General features: G+C 43.5%; 1 protein-coding gene across 2 annotated transcripts in view; it reads left to right on the top strand.

The window, feature by feature from the left end:
* Positions 1 to 18247, top strand: part of KCNIP2 (potassium voltage-gated channel interacting protein 2) — an 804817-nt gene that overhangs the window by 765980 nt on the left and 20590 nt on the right. For both annotated transcript variants that reach the window (XM_069611621.1, XM_069611620.1), the window contains exons 3-4: positions 14258 to 14327; positions 17320 to 17390. In XM_069611621.1, coding sequence (XP_069467722.1) covers positions 14258 to 14327; positions 17320 to 17390 — 141 coding nt within the window. The remainder of the gene's footprint in view (positions 1 to 14257; positions 14328 to 17319; positions 17391 to 18247) is intronic.

Below are 18247 nucleotides of genomic sequence, written 5' to 3' on the forward strand. Positions count from 1 at the left end.
CACCGTTGGTTCTACGGCGACTGCAGTAGCAAATTGAAGTGGTGCGTTAGAGGAATGCATCTCTTAACATGCCTAAAACGTGGTGGCCATTTTGTTTCCACGGCGACCAATATAAACAATTTGGATAAACAGAGCAGAACATTGGAGTAAAGCACTTTTTAAAGTGCCAAGCGTGGCAGCCATTTTCTGTTCAATTTCGGATACGAAGAGCAGAGATTTTGCACATCTGGTCACTGCTTCCTTGTCACAGTGCCACTGTAATTGCTCAGAAGTTACAGCAATTATGGTGAAACGTTCATGGTGTATCACTTGCAATTTGTGTATCAGAGTGCTTTTAGGTAGAGAAGCTGCAGGCGCATTTGGATATAGAAACCATAAATGCGTCACATTATTAACATTGGATGTGCATTTTCTTGCTTTCCCGTTGTCTGGCAGTCTTAGGTTATGTTCCAATACATTTGTTAAAATAGCATGGTTCCCCATTTAAGGTCTGCTTTAATACATATGCAACTAGGGCTTTAAATGTAGTGCTGTATATTGCACAACCTTGGAATACAGGGATTTTAAAGAATAGTGTAGGGTATTGTCCTACAACATGCAACGTGTACCACCACCTGGCTATATTTTACAAACCCAAGGTGAACCTAATAGACCATGGAAGAGATGGGAACAAGGTTTGAACATTATGTTCTAGCAGTGCATGGTTGGAATGTTGCTAGTGAAAGAAAAACATTGTACTGTTGCATTGTCTGGGGAACTACGGGCAGCAACAATTCGAGAATGTGCTACCTTTATCTGAGGAAGAATCCAGGGGGTTTTCTGAGTATGATAAATGCATAAAGATGCTTGATGAAGAGTCTGAAAAGGCGATCAGCATAGTGTTAGGTATCGCTTTGGGAAGAGAAAGCAGCAGCAGAATGAATCTGTGGAATAATACATCACAGCTTTAAGAGGTTTCGCGGTCACATGCAGATTTGGAAGCACTAAATGAGAGACTTTGTGAACAGTTTATGCTGGAATGTCCTGACAGTAACATTTGAGAGACCTTGTGGTCAAAGAGTAATCCCCCTCTCTAGGAGTTGCAAAAGAAGTTGAACACACTCTAAGTGTGTCAATGAATTGGAAAGGAGGACAGAATCTTATATAAAAAGGAGAAGAGGTACAAGTATTGGAAGGTTTGGTGATACAAGGTAAAAAGTTGGATAAAAGGAAACCTAACTTTAAAATAGAAAAGCACAAGATTCAAAGAAAAGAAAGATAAAGGAGAATGGAAAAGATGTTTTCGCTGTGACAGTTTATACCTTTTTGCCAACAGTGATAAGTCTCCTGATGTCAAAGCTTTACGTAAAAAATGCAACAAGAAAGGTCATTTCACTAACTGTTGCAGGTCAAAGAAAGAGTGTTGAGGGTGTGGATGAGTTGTGCGATGATTTATAGGAGTGTACTTATATTGTAGATGAAGATGTGATTGACAATATTGGTATTAATGCAGATGAGAATGCAGATGCTGAAAAGCCAATGGCCACTCTTAAGATCGAAGTGAAGGACATTGAGACGGTCATAGATTCAGGGGCCAAGTATACGTTGATGCCAAAGAAAATGTTTGAAATTATTTTACAAACAAAATGTAAACCGAACAAAGTGGATATCAGAGCAGTGGCATATGGTGGTAGGCGCAATTAATTTGTAGGGTGGTTCTGGACCACAATGTAATTGAAAGATAAATTGGCCAAAGCAAAAGTGTATGTTTATGATAGAGGTGGTTATCCTCTTCTGAGTTTTTCTCATCAGAAGAGGTTGAACATAAAACTGGACCCCAATGCTGATGAGGCAGTATATGTCCTGTACGGAGAGAAGTAGAAAGCCATGTCGTTTTGAGAGAAGAGTTCGGGTGTCTTAAAGATTACATGCACCAGATAAGGATTAAATGGTATTCTGTTCCAGTGGTGCAGAAGACGAGGTCTATTCCTATAAATCTCAGGGTCGCTGTAAAAAAGGAACTTAAAGAAATGGAACATAATGGGGAAATAGAAAGGACCACTTCTTCTGAATGGGTTTCTCCCCTTGCAATAGTACACAGACCAAATGGCAAGTTAAGACTGCATTGATTTACGATCTGTAAATTGGTGCATCAGACCCGACAGGTATCCTTTACCCAATATTACAGAAATGCTGGGCACCATTAATGGGGCTGTAATTATGAGTACCTTAGACTTAAGTTCTGCATACCATTAAGTCATGTTACATCCTGAATCCAGAAATCTCACAGTGTTTATTACTCTGGCAGGCTTATTCCAATGTAAAAGCATGCCCTTTCGATTAGTGTCTGCTGCAGCAGTATTTCATCGGGTCATGTATCAGTTGTTCCATGATGTTAAAAGAGTCTTATGTTTCCAGGATTCTTTGCTGGCGTATGGGAAAACTGTAGACGAACATGATATGTACGGTTGAGAAAGGTGTTAGATATTTTTATGGAAGATGGATTAACACTTAGTAAAGAGAAGTGCACATTTCACAGAACTGTGAAACAATATCTGGGGCATGAGATATTGGAACATGGCATTAGACCTAAGAGAGCTGGTGAATAGTATTCAAAATGTCCCTAGTCCTTGTGACAAAGCGCAAGTTGTGGCATTTCTCGGCATGGCAGATTAGTACTCAAAATGTATTCCGGGGTTAACAACTAGGTCTTTTAACATGAGAAAACTGGTAAAGAAAGGAGTGCAATTCCAGTGGGACGGTTTGTGTGAGGCAGAGTTTCTTGAAATTACATCTGCTTTAGATAAGGCACCGACCTTAAATAGTTATGATCCAAGCAAGAGAAGTGTAGTGAATACTGATGCCAGCAATCATGGATTGGGACAGTTCTGGATTGGGGGCAGTTCTGTCTCAAATGAGTGAGGAGAAGGAATGTGTTTTTGCTTTTGCATCTAGAGTATTGAAGGAAGCAGAAAAAAACGATTCTACCATTGAGAAAGAGTTACTGGCTGCGAAATGGGCAATAGACGAATTCTGTCCTTTTTTGGGAGTGTGTGAAGTTCATTATTAGGTCAGATCATAAGCCTTTAAGAGAGATATTAACCACAAAAGGTGGCTTCTAAGATCAGGAAATGGGTTGCCAGCCTACAGGATTACATCTGGGATGTAGGATATGTGCCAGGAGTAAAGAGTAAAGAATAAGGCAGCGGGGTGTCTGTCCAACTAGATTAACAAATATGGATGGAGAGCAAGCGACAAGTGATGATGATATGGATGATCAAGTGTTTGAAATTGAAATAAATCAAGACGTTAATGTTAATGTTAAATATTTTTCATAGGGCGCAACTCGCCCTTGGGCCTCAGTGCGCAGCATGTAAGAGGCGAAACAGGACGTCTAGAAAACCAAAAGGAGACAGGAAAAAGTAAGGAGCTTAGTTGTTGAAATTAAAGAGATATGTTTTAGAGATCTCTTAAAAGAGAAAAGTTCAGGGAAAAACCAAAGATCAGTGGGCATCGTATTCCACATGCAAGGTGCAATAGAATCAAAGCATCGGCTGCCAAGTCAAGCCAGTCTATAGAGAGGCTGCTCAAGTCTATTTGAGTTGTTTGATCAGAGGGGACGGGAGATGCAGGGTCGCATAATGCTTTTCTTCAGATAAGGAGGTGCTCTGTCACTGAGAGACTTAAGTAAAGAGAAGAATGTTATAGGTGACAACAATGTTTAACTGGAAGCCAATGCAGGGATCTACGAGCCTCAGTGACATGATTCCTTTTCACCAGACCACAAACAGCTCAGACAGCATTATTCTGACCCACCTGTAACAAGACCAGGTTGGACGCAGAAGTGCCTGCCAATAGACTATTTCCATAGTCCAGTTAAGAGTTGACCAGAGCAACAGCGAGATTAGCAGTATTATTTGTAGAGAGGAAGGGCTTGATTTGCCTAATGAGGCAAGTAGTGTAGTCACAGGCGCTCTTCACCTGGCTAACGTGCTTATTCATGCTAAGAGAGGCATCAAAAGAGACACCTATGGCCTCATTACAACCCTGGCGTTAAGGGGTTAATGGCGCCGTAAAAGGCTGCGGCGCCGTTAATCCCTTAACGCCAGATTCCCACTTTAACGCCTGCTTTTTGCAGGCGTTAAAGTCCAAGGCGCTAAGCGACCTTGGTGCTAATTACGGCACCGGAATTTACGGTGCCGTAATTAGCGCCTTCCCCATCCCCATTGAGCCCTATGGGGCAAAAATGGGAATGGGGGAGGGGCAATGGTGAATGGGGATTTACCGCCCGCCAACCTTGGAATGGGGCGGTAAATCCGCCATCCACCATGGTGGAATCCGGCATGGACCATGGTGCTGATAGCTGATAGCACCATGGTCCAACGCCAGGGTTATAATGAGGCCCCTAGAGTCTTGACCTAGGGGCTGGTTTTAATAGAAGTATCAGAAATTTCAAAGGCAGCATACCTGGGATCTAGTTTACCAAGGTGTTGGGTAGTGCCCACCATCATAAGTTAAGTTTTCTTCCTGTTAAGGGCCAGCGAGTTGTTAATCTTCCACTCCTCAATCAGAGTACAGATAGAAGTGATCCTGGACTGATCCCTCTTATAGTCGCTCGATCCATATCCGGGTATCATCAGTGTAGTTAGTGTAACCCACGCCAATGCTATCCAGAAGATCGAAGAAAGGACGAATATAGTGGTTAAAGAGGGTAGGAAAAATGCAAGCACCCTGTGGGGTTACACTAACTACACTGAACCCCTAAGGGGTTCGGCAAGTGACTTAATCCACCGGAGGCCACACAGGCAGAAAGTGGTCCCAAAAAGGAGGCCAGCCATCCCAAGGCACTACTGGAACAGTTAGCGATGGTCCCCAAACTCTCCAACAGCAGAGAATGGTCAACAAGGTCAAACACTGCAGAAAGTTCAAGGAGCACAGGTTGGCCTTAAGATCCATCAGAGCAGTCTCAGTGCAGTGAAGCGGTCTAAAGTCAGATTGCAAAGAGCCCAAGAGCCGATTTTCCTCAATATGTTTCTGAAGCTGCAGGTAAGCAACCCTGTCCAGAATCTTCAATAAGAAAGTAGCATTGGTGATAGGACAGTAGTTCTCTACGGCAGCCGGATCCAGAGAGACCTTCTTGAAAACAAGTGAAATCCAGACATTCTTGAGACGCCAGTACCGTTAAGGTCACAACGGAGGAATTAACTAATTTAATGACAAAAGCGGCTAGACAGTCAAAAGATTTTTTAATTTTAGATGGTGGACAGAGATAATCAGGGCAGGAAGATGGCTTCAGATTGCAGACGATATTAGAGAGTTCAGCTTCCGTTATTTCTTTAAAGTTAAAAACAGGGATAGTGCAATGAAATGTTTCAGTGCAATCCAGTTCCTTGGAATGGACTTTGGTCAAGGGGCCATGACCAGTCAGTAGGAGAGTGATCTTATATCGATGGACATCAAGTTTCTAACTAAAGCCCTGTTGAATGTCGGAGCACCATTGATCACTTTTTGTGATTGGAGGAAAAGGGTTATCTTTCCCTTTAAATTCCTTAAGAATGGCGAAGAGTTCTTTTTGGGAGAAATTGGCTGTTTCAATGCGTTATTGCTAATATTTGCATTTATCAGCCAAGATAGACAGTTTTTACAGAGAGGCGGCTCTACGATAAACTGGCAGAGAGTCAGTTAAAGGATTTTTTTTGACAGAACTGCTCTTTTTGTCTTTTACATGTTCAAAGGTGAAGAATCTGTTATAATGTTACTTGTTGCCAGTGCATGACTGCAGGAATGCTGCTGTGTCCTAACTTGGAACGCTGTGTGAGCCTGCAGAATGTTTGGCTATGGATCCAGCCTCTGGGTTCCAGCCTGGTCAGTTGAGCCTGGGTGATGGGACCCGGTGGTCTCTCCTAGTTAACAGCTTATGTGACTTATAATAAAATGCTTACAAATAACCCTAAGAAGACTACAGAAGGTACCTTATAATATTGGTGACGAGGATGGGATTTTCAAGTCCCATCACCCAGGGGCCCAAGAGCGCAGGGGGTTAAAAAGAGAAGATAAGGGGGTATGAAAGAAGCGAACCAGTGAAGCCCCAAAAGATAATTAAAACCCCAAGATTGATGTGCTGGCCCCACAAGGTTGAAGTATAAAGCTTTAAGTATTTTTAGCAGATGTGAAGTAGAGCGCATGAGATTTAGAAGTAAACAAACTCCGGTTGAGCCATAAGGAGAAGTGTGCTGCGGGTCCTCCGTTCATGAGGCAAAGAAGTTTTTAAGAGCTGAAGCTATCGAAGTGTAAAGCTGGAAAGGTGTGAAGCCCTAGTAAGAAAGCTCCAGTTTAAAGAAGCAACAATTGGGGGAAAGTTTAAAGCCCCATTATGAAAACATGGCCCCTAAGTGAACGTGTTAAGATGGATGACAGTGGAAGAAGCCACAGGATTGTGCAAGCGGAAGTAATATGCTATGCGAAATTACAGCTCCATCTGTGCATCTGTGCATTACTGGCCGTGTGACGGTTGGGCTGCAGAGCTCAGCATTTCTCCGAGCCTGAAGTAGAACTGATGACGTCAGTAGTGGAGCGGTAGGAGTTGGTGAAGCTGCGTTGCGTGAGCATGTAGCATAGAATTCTGTGTGCGTTTCGGTCAAAGACAGGAGTAGCTGCGTATTACGCGGCCCATTGAAGTGACTCAGGGTCTGAGGAAAGGACCCATCTACGTACGCTGAAAGCAGGAAGTAAAGCATTGGCGAACGTTAGATTTCAGATGAAGTTGCCACTAAACAGAGCGGCTCATCCCATCGGTTGGAGAAGGTCGTCACAGCGGCCATATGAGGTGTGAAACGAACGGGCTGTGAGAATGTAATGAAGAAGCCTGAGTTTTTGTGGATACAACCCGTCATGTGGGAAGCATCACGGAATGGACTGTGAAGAGTCGGTGATGGAGATAGGCACGACATGTATCCTTTAAAATAAGTGAAGTATTTGTTCAGAATACTCACAAATACTTTGCAAAGTAGGGTTACTTCACATGCAGAATGAAGGCAAGTATAGTGGATTTGTAGTCGCCTGCATTGCGGATGAGTGCCAGGAAGTGTGAGCTAGTGTATATAGCTCATCGTTACTATGTGTTTAGGCATAACCGTTTTGAGGATTTTTAGGAAGGACTTTTATGGACACTTATGGGTCTCATGGGGCCTTGATAGACTGCAGTCATTGAGTAGTGAGTTGTGTGGGTGTGTTCTTCATGCAACAGGAATGAGTGTGCTAGATGTTAATCTTTTGAGGATTTTTAGGATACATTGCAAGAAGCAATATGGACTTTTAAGTGTGCAGTAAGGCTTAGGGTCACCATGTGGCCATGGAGTTGTAGGAAAACTAGTATAAAGTTGAAGTGATGTGGATAATGCTTAAAGTTGTTTTAAGTTTAAGAAGTCTGGAAGCTTGTTTGAGATTACCAAGTGTTTAAGAAGTGTGGGAAGAGTAGTATATTGCCTATGTTGAGGTGTGCAAGAAGTTCCAAATGGATGAAGGTAGCGCCTTCAAGAGAGGATGTAGTGCATCATGAGTGAAGTAAGTCTGAAGTTGAAGTGGGAACAGAGACCCATTGTGTGTAGGGATGACGTCCCGGAGTAGTTGAGCATGACGTCTGAAGTTTGAGGGATTTCGTCCCATATTATTAAAGTATGAAGTCGGAAGTATGGGTAGGGATTACGTCCCCTAGCAGTATAGTTTGAAGTGTGAAGCAAGTAAAGGGATTTCGTCCCATATTATTAAAGTATGAAGTCGGAAGTATGGGTAGGGATTGCGTCCCCTAGCAGTATAGTTTGAAGTGTGAAGGAAGTATAGGGATTTCATCCCATATTATTAAAGTATGAAGTCTGAAGTATGGGTAGGGATTACGTCCCCTAGCAGTATAGTTTGAAGTCTGAAGCAAGTATAGGGATTACGTCCCATATTATTAAAGTATGAAGTCTGAAGCCAGTTTAGGGATTACGTCCCCTAGCAGTAGAGTTTGAAGTCTGAAGTAAGTGCAGGGATTTCGTCCCAAATTATTAAAGTATGAAGTCTGAAGTATGGGTAGGGATTACGTCCCCTAGCAGTATAGTCTGAAGTCTGAAGCAAGTATAGGGATTACGTCCCATATTATTAAATTATGAAGTCTGAAGCATGGGTAGGGATTACGTCCCCTAGCAGTAAAGTTTGAAGTCTGAGGTTGTCACATGGTAGTGAAGGATCCCAAGTTGTGGATAGTGTGAAGGCCGAAGTCTGAAGTATGTGTAGCGTAGTGATGCATTAATAGTTGTATAGAGGTTGAAGTGAAGCAGGAAGTTTCTTCAGTAGGATATTCGTAGTCTGAAGTATGTTTAGGGACAACGTCCTAGTTATTTCTTTTGAGTTGCATCTCTCCAAAAGATGCCTGGCATTATGACAGGTCTTGTTGTGTTTGACCTCTCTTGTTTGGGTCATCATTGGAAAGGGAGGAGATGTGTTATAATGTTACTTGTTGCCAGTGCATGACTGCAGGAATGCTGCTGTGTCCTAACTTGGAACGCTGTGTGAGCCTGCGGAATGTTTGGCTATGGATCCAGCCTCTGGGTTCCAGCCTGGTCAGTTGAGCCTGGGTGATGGGACCCGGTGGTCTCTCCTAGTTAACAGCCTATGTAACTTATAATAAAGTGCTTACAAATAACCCTAAGAAGACTACAGAAGCTACCTTATAATAGAATCTTATCAGAGAACCATAATTTACCAAGGGTTTCGGTCTTCACGGTTTTAGTAGAAAGAGGTGCAAGAGAGTTGGCAATGGCTGCAATAGTCTCATTGTATTGATCAGTGAGAGTCACAACATTGTTGGAGGGGGTAAGATTAGCCAGTAAAGGCTAAGCTTGTTCACGTAAATCCGCAGAGGTGATCTTATGGGTATTTCTAACAACCCTCAAAGAGCGTGAATTAGTATTCTGCCTAACAAGTTTTCCAGGAAGGTTCACGGTAAAGGATATAAAGCAGTGGTCCGACCAGGGACGGGCTGAGATTTCAAGATAAACAATTTCCAAGCGATGAGTGAGTACCCAGTCCAAGGTGTGCCCGTCCTCATGGGTGGGGCTCATAGCAAACTGTTTCAGACCAATAGCCTCAAGGGAGTGGAGGAGACCATGGACAACATGGTTGTTAGGGTGATAGGCCCAACAGTTAAAGGCACCCAGGATAACCACAAAGGATGTGCTCTTTATGATGTCACCAACGACCACCAGACTGGTTCCCTCAAAACAGGTCATGGTTGTGGGAGGGCGATAAATATTAACGATAGGAATAGTATTGTTATGATCAATGAAGATTTTGAGAAAAGTATATTGGCATTCATCAATCTTTGAAGAGGTACATCTGTGGATGACAAATGTATCTCTGAAAAGTATCGCTGTGCCACCACCTCGACCTGTGTCCCGGTCAGTTCTGAACATCTGATATACACTAGGGAGTGATGTCATAGCAGCGTGATTAGTGTGACTGGTAAGCCATGTTTCTGTAAGACCGAGAACATAAAGATTCTGAAGCAATATCAGGTTGGAAATCTCCTCCACATGCCCACCCATGGAGCGAGTGTTAAGTAGGCCAAAGAGGAGACACGAGGGCAAAGGCCCTGGCCAGCAACATGCGGGATCATAAGATCATTAGTGTCTGATGTTGCTACTTCTATGTTTTAGAGTGCCTGGAATTTGTACAGAAGTGACGTGCGTGATGTTTTTTACAGTTCCGTTACTATCAGCGATTTCCAATGTAAGCTGTTTTTTACAAGGACCCTGTCGTATAACTGGGGCAGGCGGGATGATCAGAGGGATAACATAACAATTAATTTCAAGGTGTCCATCTGTACTCTGTGTTGCATTATGTATAGTGCAACAATCGGTACTGATAGGCAGATATTTTTCTAGAATGCTATGCACTCGGGAAGACATAATAAAAGAACTATTAGAGCGTTCCTTACCTAAACTATTTCTGGTGCGTTCAGTACCATCAGCACCTGCATACTAGGCAGTTCAGGTACAGAGAGCAGAAGTGGAAGCATGTACCTAGCACGGACCGGCACAGACCGGCCTCTCTCATGCGCCGGCGCTCATGCACCTGGTTGCAGAGTTAACAGGGCAGAGAACTACAGAAGCTGATGGGGAATGTAGTTCTAACCAAGAGAACTATCAACACAGATTTTAAGTGAAAATAGTGGTGTCAGAAGAAGAGTGGCAAGAGTTATTGTGTTGTGGGACACTAAGGAGCGGATTGAATGTGGTGTGAAGAGTTGCCAACTTAAAAGGGGACCATCCCTGATCCATTGAGTTTGTTTATGACAAGCTGCATAGTAAGGGTTGCATGCTTATGAGGGGGGATAAGTTGTTTCCTCCCAAAGGAGTAAGAGAAAGGCTTTTATCCAGGGCTCATGAAGGTCATCAAGGTATGTCAAAACAAAACAATTGTTAAGACAGGATTTCTGGTGGCCAGGTATGGATTTACAAGTGGAGAGGTTGGTCAGGGATTGTCATGTATGTGAGGGGGCTGCCAAAGGATACACAGCAAAGGATGAACCAATGACTCATGTCGATTGCTTCGATTCTGTGGGAACGTGTAGGGTTATATATTGTAAGGTCAGTACTGAGTCAAGGAACTCTAAGATACTGCATTGCACTAGATGACAAGTTGTCTTATTGGGTTGAAACGTCTTGGGTACAAAATATTTGTATGAGACATAGAATCAAGATTTTGGATGATATATTTAAGAGGGGATGATATCCGTCCATTATCGTCACAGACAATGCTGTGCAACTGGTATCAGAGGAGATGGAGTGATTCATAAAAGGGAATGGCAAAGAGCATAGGACCAGTTCGGTTTATCATCCTGAGACTAATGGAATAGTGGAGAGATTCAACAGGGATATTAAGGATAGCATCATATGTGCCATTGCTGAAAGCAATGATTGGAGGAGGGCTGCTGAAAATGTTGTGGTAGCGTATAGCTTGACTCCTCATTCCACAACTGGAGTTTTCCCATTTTAGATGTTCAGGAAAGGAAACCTAATACCGGAGTGTGCCCACCTTGGTTAGGTAGGGCAGGTATGAGCAATCTTGATTTCCAAGTAGTTAGAGATAATATTAGTAAGAAACAGATGAGTAATAAAGTATGTTTTGATGTTAGGAGGGCCACAAAGCAAAGGATGAATGAAGTGGAAGATAGGGTGCATATTAAACCTCTTCAAGGAAGGGAGGATGGAGTGTTGAATTGATCGGAACCTGTTACTGGAGTGGAGCAATTACATGGAGCTTTTAAAACCCTCAGATGGTAGGGTCTGGAATGTTAATAGCATTGGTCAGAGTATGACCAGCAGTTCAGTTGATGAGAAGTCCAGACTGTACAGTACTCATGATAGTAAGAAATAAGTCTCGAATAGCTTGCGACATGCACAGGTCGACTTGTTTGGGCGTCCAAGAAGGGCAGTGTCGCAGACCTCTGTTTCTGAGGGATTATGTTGAAAAGTGAGATTTTCAGTTGTTTGTTAGAATTTCACAGTTGTACATATATTTTGGATCTGGATTATAAAATATGTAAAGAAGGGAGGGAGCTGTAGTTATGGCTAGGTTGAAATGATCCAATGATATTTTATGTACAACTAGTCTGCAAGCATCTACTCCCTTTTACCACACAGTATTCTACCTAGCTGTAACTGAGGAATCTTTGAACCCTAAAAGAGGCAATTTTACAAGTGAGCCTCAATACAGTGGCCATCAAACTTGTCATGGCATGAATCGAATATAACTTGCAAGACCTTACTGAACACATAGAGAAAGCTAACACCAAAATACGTAGGAAGGAAAATAAATCACAGCCTGACCTTAAACCTCAATGGTCGCCCCCATGTAGTTGTCCCATTTAGAGATTTAAAAACAGAAATTGATAGCATGTACACCTTTTACATCGTTTAAGAGAATATCAATTCTGAATTTTTTCCAGAGACGCTTTGATCAGATCTTGAAGTATCATTGTACTTCTATGACCATTCTAATGAGACTATGGATTTAAGAACATGACTAAATCCAACCCAGTTATGATGCAAGGAATATGACTGCAAGATGGATACAAAGATCTGGGAGCCCCTTTACTGAGAACGGGCATAGCCAAATAACATGCTCTCTGGGTAGTTGGACACTCGGGAGGGTCTATAATCACATTTTAGCTCAATGTACCTTTCACAGAGAAGAACAATCCATTTGCATATCAGCCTGGTCCCACCCACCTGGGCAGCCCAGCACCGAAATGCCAGGCTAGTTTCCTCTAAACAAGAGTGCCAACAGTAACCCAGACACGTGTTTCAGCCTTATTGGGCCTCATCAGTGAGGTGAAGCTGTGCCTCTCTAAGCGAGATAGTTTTCTTTTTAAGAGGCTTTGCCAATGGAAATATTCCCATGTATTTTTATAGGATGCAGTTCTTGTAGTTGCATGGGCACATATTGTAGTTTGTGAGAATCAAGCTGACACCGCAACTATTTATGGGCATGAGACAGGATACCAAAACACCACCTTGGGACATGGTGGTTCTTAAACAATGGGCCTCATTACAAGTTTTGAGGTAGCCATGCCGTTTTTCCCGGCGGGGCTACGACCAAACTCGGATCCGGGACCGGGTCCCGCAAAATGGGAATAACTGGGCCATTCTGACCTTTGCGGGCCCAATAATTCCCATTTGCGGGACCCGGACTCGGTACGTCCCCATTCCCATTTGAGCCCCCATAGCGTTCAAAGGGACTGGGGGGATGGTAACAACGGTCCCGTTAATAACGGGACCATTGCTACCATCCTATTCTGCTAGCGGATGCCGCTCTGCACGTCTGGTCTGACCAGGCGTGCAGAGCGGCCCTGCGAGCGGAACTCGTAATGTGCGGTAGAGTGATAACGGCACCAGCAGCACTACCAGCTCCGTTTTCACTCTACTGTCAGGGTCGTAATGAGGACCAATGAGTTGCACACTAAAGTAAATAGTCATGAGTGTACCACCCTATCTCAAACCTCGATACTGATGGCAACTGTGTTCCATGTGCACCCATGCATGCCAAGGCCGTCCTAAGCGTTGAGTAACTGTTTTGAAAGTGAACATAAGGATACTACATTTCTCCCTAACCTAGCAGGAAGACTCAGGTCAAGTCAAAGGTCCTGTCATTCTATCAGGGGAACATTAGGAAGATTTGGTAGCTCACTATAACACATTTTCAAAGGCCTGTAATACATGGGTCACCATGTGGTAACTGCCGAGATGGGACTGAAGTTCCATTCATGAGACATTGACGTGTCACTGCCAAGAATGTACAACTGCTCCAATGTGACTTCTAGGTGGTTAGTGCAATCTTACAGGTTGGTGATTTCCACTTACGTTCTGCTAAGTTGGAACATCTTACATCTAGGAGACAGTTTTGGGGAGAAAAAATGTCCCCTGGAAATGTGAAAGCAGAATTAGTCATTTCTATCAGTCTACTGTTCTACTAGTCATTGGTGTTGTATGGGACTTGGCTGTAGGCAGGTCAACCAAGATCACTCAAAATGCTTCAATGATAAGTGAAATGCCCAACTGAGAGTTTTAACCACGAAGAACAATAGGAGACATGTTTCCGACAAACAATTGTCAATTTGAACATAGTAAAATCCACAAATGTCAAGCATTTCCTAGGATCTCGCACCACACGCTAACTAGTAAAACCCAGTCAAGTGGCCAGTGTCTCCACGAATATGTCTAGAGAAACATGCATATAATGGGGCTCAGTGAAGATTGTTTTCATTGTTTTGTCATTTGAAAAACTCGACTGGACTTTACTGTCTAGTGCTTTGAATTTTAATGTGTTTTCTCTTTTGTTCAGTAACAACAACTTCATTTTCAAGCATTGCCTTCAGTCGTAAAGCATGAGAAAATAACTGCAGTTATTCATATAGTTCTTCATAACTAACAGAAAACAGTGTGGCGGACTTGCATGTAAGGGCATGAGTGTATGAGCTGGGATAATGGAATAGCTGCTAGTGGCCAACTTTAATTCCCAAATGATAAGCGACTAATTGCCTGTGTGTTCCCAGGACCTACTGTTTCAAGGGATGGTGGGTATTGTGCATCATGCATGAGGTGCTGACGCCGTGACTAACGTGGTTGGATGATAGAGTCTTCTCTTTGGGCCATACAATCACAGCTTGCCATCATCTGTCTCTCTTCCCTTGCACTCTTCTTCCAGATTTTAAAGTGGTTTCCCTTGTTTTTGGCAGGAGTGTCCAAGTGGCATCGTCAACGAAGACAATTTTAAGCAGATTTATTCCCAGTTCTTTCCTCAAGGGGGTGAGTACAGTTGTGCAGGCAGATTTTCAGTGGTGTCAAGGAGGTGTGTGAAGGAAGTGAGTGTGGAATTGTACACTGCGCTTAGGTGCAGTCAGAGAGGTTACCATGGCACCGTACACTGCTTTTGTATGGGGTCCAGGAATGTACAATGTATTTTGAGGGATTGAAGGAATTGAGTATAGAATGTTACACTGCCTTTGGGAGGGTTGATAGCGGTGAACATGGCACCGTACACTGCTTTTGTTTGAGGTCCAGGAATGTACAATGCTTTTGGAGGGATTGAAGGAATTGAGTATAGAATATTACGCTGCTTTTGGGAAGGTTGATAGAGGTGAATATGGTACTGTACACTGCTTTTGGAGGGGAGGTGAAAAAGGTCAGTATGGCACTTCACACTGCTTTTGGGTGGGGTGAAGACACCGAGTACCGTAGTGTGCATTGCTTTTGGAGGGGTTGAAGGAATTGAGTATAGAATGCGTCACTGCTTTTGGGAGATTGAGGGGGTGAATAGAGATGAACATGGTACTGTACACTGCTTTTGGATGGGGTCCAGGAATGCACAATGCTTTTGGAGGGGTTGAAGGAATTGAGTATAGAATGTTGCACTTCTTTTGGGGGAGGGGGTTAATAGAGGTGAACATGGTACTGTACGCTGCTTTTGCAGGGTGGTGAAAAGGTCGGTATGGCACTTTACACTGCTTTTGGGTGGGTTGAAGTTAGAGCGTACCGTAGTGTACAATGCTTTTGGAAGAGATAAATGAGGTACAGTGCTGTGCACTACGTTTGGACAGGTGTAGGGGAGGGGAGTATGGCACTGTACACTGCTTTTGGGTGGGTGAAGTAGGCGAATATGGTACTTTACAATGCTTTTGAGTGGTTTGAAGGAGGTGGATAGGTACTAATGCTGCTTTTGAAGGGGTTTGATGGAGGTGAACATGATCCTTTACTATGGTTTTCTGTGAGTTGGAGGAGGTGAATGTAGTACTGTACGCTGCTTTTGAGTGGGTTGAAGAGGTGAATATGGTGCTTTACACTGATTTTCAGTGGATTGAAGGAAGTGAATACGGCACTGTATGCTGCTTTTGAATGGGGTGAAGAATGTGAATATGGTGCTGTATGTCGCTTTTCAGTGGATTAAAAGAGGTCAATATGGGACTGTAGGCTGCTTTTGAGTGGATTGGAGGAGGTAAATATGGTACTTTACACTGCTTTTGAGTGGGTTGAAAGAGGTTAGTATGTCACTGTATAATGCTTTTCAGTGGATTGAAGGAGGTGAATATGATACTTACGCTGCTTTTGAGTGGGTTGAAGGAGAAATATGGTAATGCATGATGCTTTTGGTTGGGTTGAACGAGGTGAATATGGCATTGTACGCTGCTTTTGAGTGGGGTGAAGGAGGTGAATGTGGTACCTTACATTGCTTTTGAGTGGGTTGAAGGAGGTGAGTGTGGTACTTACTCTGCATTTGAGTGGGTTGAAGGAGGTGAATACGGTACTCTACGCTGCTTTTGAGTAGGTTGAAGGAGAAATAAGGTGCTGCATGATGCTATTGAGTGGGTTGAAGGAGGTAAATACTGTACTGTTCCCTGCTTTTGGTTGGGTTGAAGGAAGTGAATAAGCACTGTATGCTGCTTTTGAGTGGGTTGAAGGAGGAGAATATGGTACTGTGCACTGCTTTTGGGTGGGTTGAAGGAGGTGAATACTGTACTGTACCCTGGTTTTGGTTGGGTTGAAGGAGGTGAATATGGCACTGTACGATGCTTTCGAATGAGGTGAGTATTGATTTAAAATGGATATTGTTTTTCCAACACCCATTCCAGACATAAATGCAGAATTCTCTGAACTACTCCAGGAACATATAATCTAAATCAAAATAAAATTCTATTTAACCTGCCGTGAACAGTAAATGTGAAAGTACAGTGTGCAGGCTTTTAACTGTAGGTTGGTCACTGTACATTCCGTTTTTTAATGCAATGATATGTGCCGTTTGCCTTGCAGGCCCTCTTAAATTACCCGATGCTCTCATATATGCGAGCTCGCCATTTGGCGAACTTGCGATTACGTTTGACCTTCGTTGTCATCACATCCTTGTAATATGGGTTTTCTCATTAAGAGCACTGCATTAATACACCTAATCACCCATTTCTGGTCTCTCTGGTCTAAATCCTACTTTGTCACTTCGGAGCACACCGCAGGTTTCTTCAGATTCTTTTAAAAGAACACCCAAAAACAGACTATCATCTGAGTCCACATGTTGCATTTTATAGGATGGTAGTTGTGGGATATATGTATTTCTTTTTTAAGCTAAGACCTAAATAAAACACATGTAGAAGGTGAAAGAAAAGACATGGGAGTGAACTCTTATCATTGCTCTATTCCATGAAACAATTGCTAATGGTCAGCGTTTGGTTCCACTTCTCCTTGGGCTCCCTGCCAGCACAGAAGCACAATAACTATCACCTTCCTTGCAGTTCTTTAAATGACATTTTCACCTACATGTTTAGGCTTCTGCTGTTAGAATGTTGACCATGTTGACCATGCCCCAGATCAAACAGCCTTGGCTCAACCAACATCAGGGGAACGCACCACACAACCAATCGGATTGGTCTGTGCCCACCTAGGAAGTTCCCAATGCTGTTCTATTGACCAGCAGCAGGTCATCCGGGATACCACCATCTTTAACTGGGGACCAGTATGCCAACCCGTTGCTGTGCCCCCGAGGAACTCGGGAGGATAGCTCAGGGGCCACGTGCTCGCCTTGGAAGCAAGTGGACACAAAGCACCACAGGTTCGATTCCCGGGTCAGTACTTAGAAACCTCTAGGTATTAAGTAGGTTATAAATAACCTATTATATCGTATCAGCCAACTCACTTCAATATCAATTTTCAAATGGAATACTTTGGTTTGCAACCATGTGTGTAGACTGCATTTGGGGTACCTTCAGCAGTTATAGGCTACAAAGTAACCACCTTCCCTTTCCTTTGCGTCTAGATTCCAGCATGTATGCACATTTTCTCTTCAATGCCTTCGACACCGATCACAACGGGTCCGTCAGTTTTGAGGTGAGATTTTCGAGTCTTGGTCCCGGTGCTGGGGGACGAGGGGTGGGGTGGAACTTGATGCGAAATCGTGTTATGGTAAGGTCAGTGTGAAAGTACAAAATTATCATGGCATATGCCTCAATAAGTCTGTGGTAGAAATTCTGAAAATGTCTTGACTGGAAACAAAGAATGTATATTTTGTGATGCCACCAAAATGTCTACAATTGTACACGTATGTTTGCAAAAGGAATTTGAGTATTGAAAGGCGAATATGCAGTCTAGTACCTTACGAACACATTGGAGAGAGGAGGCGGAGCTAGAATAAGTCAGAGAAATGTACATGTAGATCTAGAAAGGGGGAGGAACTTCTGAAGGAAAAACCCCATTAGGACCTGGGTGCAGGAGATGGCAAAGACTGAATCAGAAAGGTCGCACAATAGGATATTTGCACCCGGAGAAGGCCTTAGCCAGTCAGGTGGCTGGAGCAGTGGGCGAGATACACATTAGCACCCTGGTGGGGGGTGCCAGCCAGTCATTTGGATAGGAACGTGGGCTGGCACTGCCTGTGAACACCCACGTTCCATGTTGCCTGGCAGCTGGCTCTCCTACCACCATACTCCCCCCCACCCTCTGTGGCCTTTTTTTCCCTCCCGCAGGCCACCATGGAAAGGGAAGAGGGGCGCAGTATGGAGCTCCTCTTCCCTTTCCATGGCAGCCATCCTTATAAAGGATTTTCTGGAACATTGTGCTCCTGTCGCAGCGCTCCTCCCCTCTCCCAGCTGACATAGAAATGGAAAAGGGACTTACTCCCTTATCCCTATGGCGGTGGGCATATTCTTTTCCTTTTTTTCCCTCAGGATATTATCTCCTCAGGAACA

This window comes from Ambystoma mexicanum, chromosome 8 (genome assembly GCF_040938575.1).
Source record: "Ambystoma mexicanum isolate Mex_15411 chromosome 8, UKY_AmexF1_1, whole genome shotgun sequence".
Lineage (NCBI taxonomy): Eukaryota > Metazoa > Chordata > Amphibia > Caudata > Ambystomatidae > Ambystoma > Ambystoma mexicanum.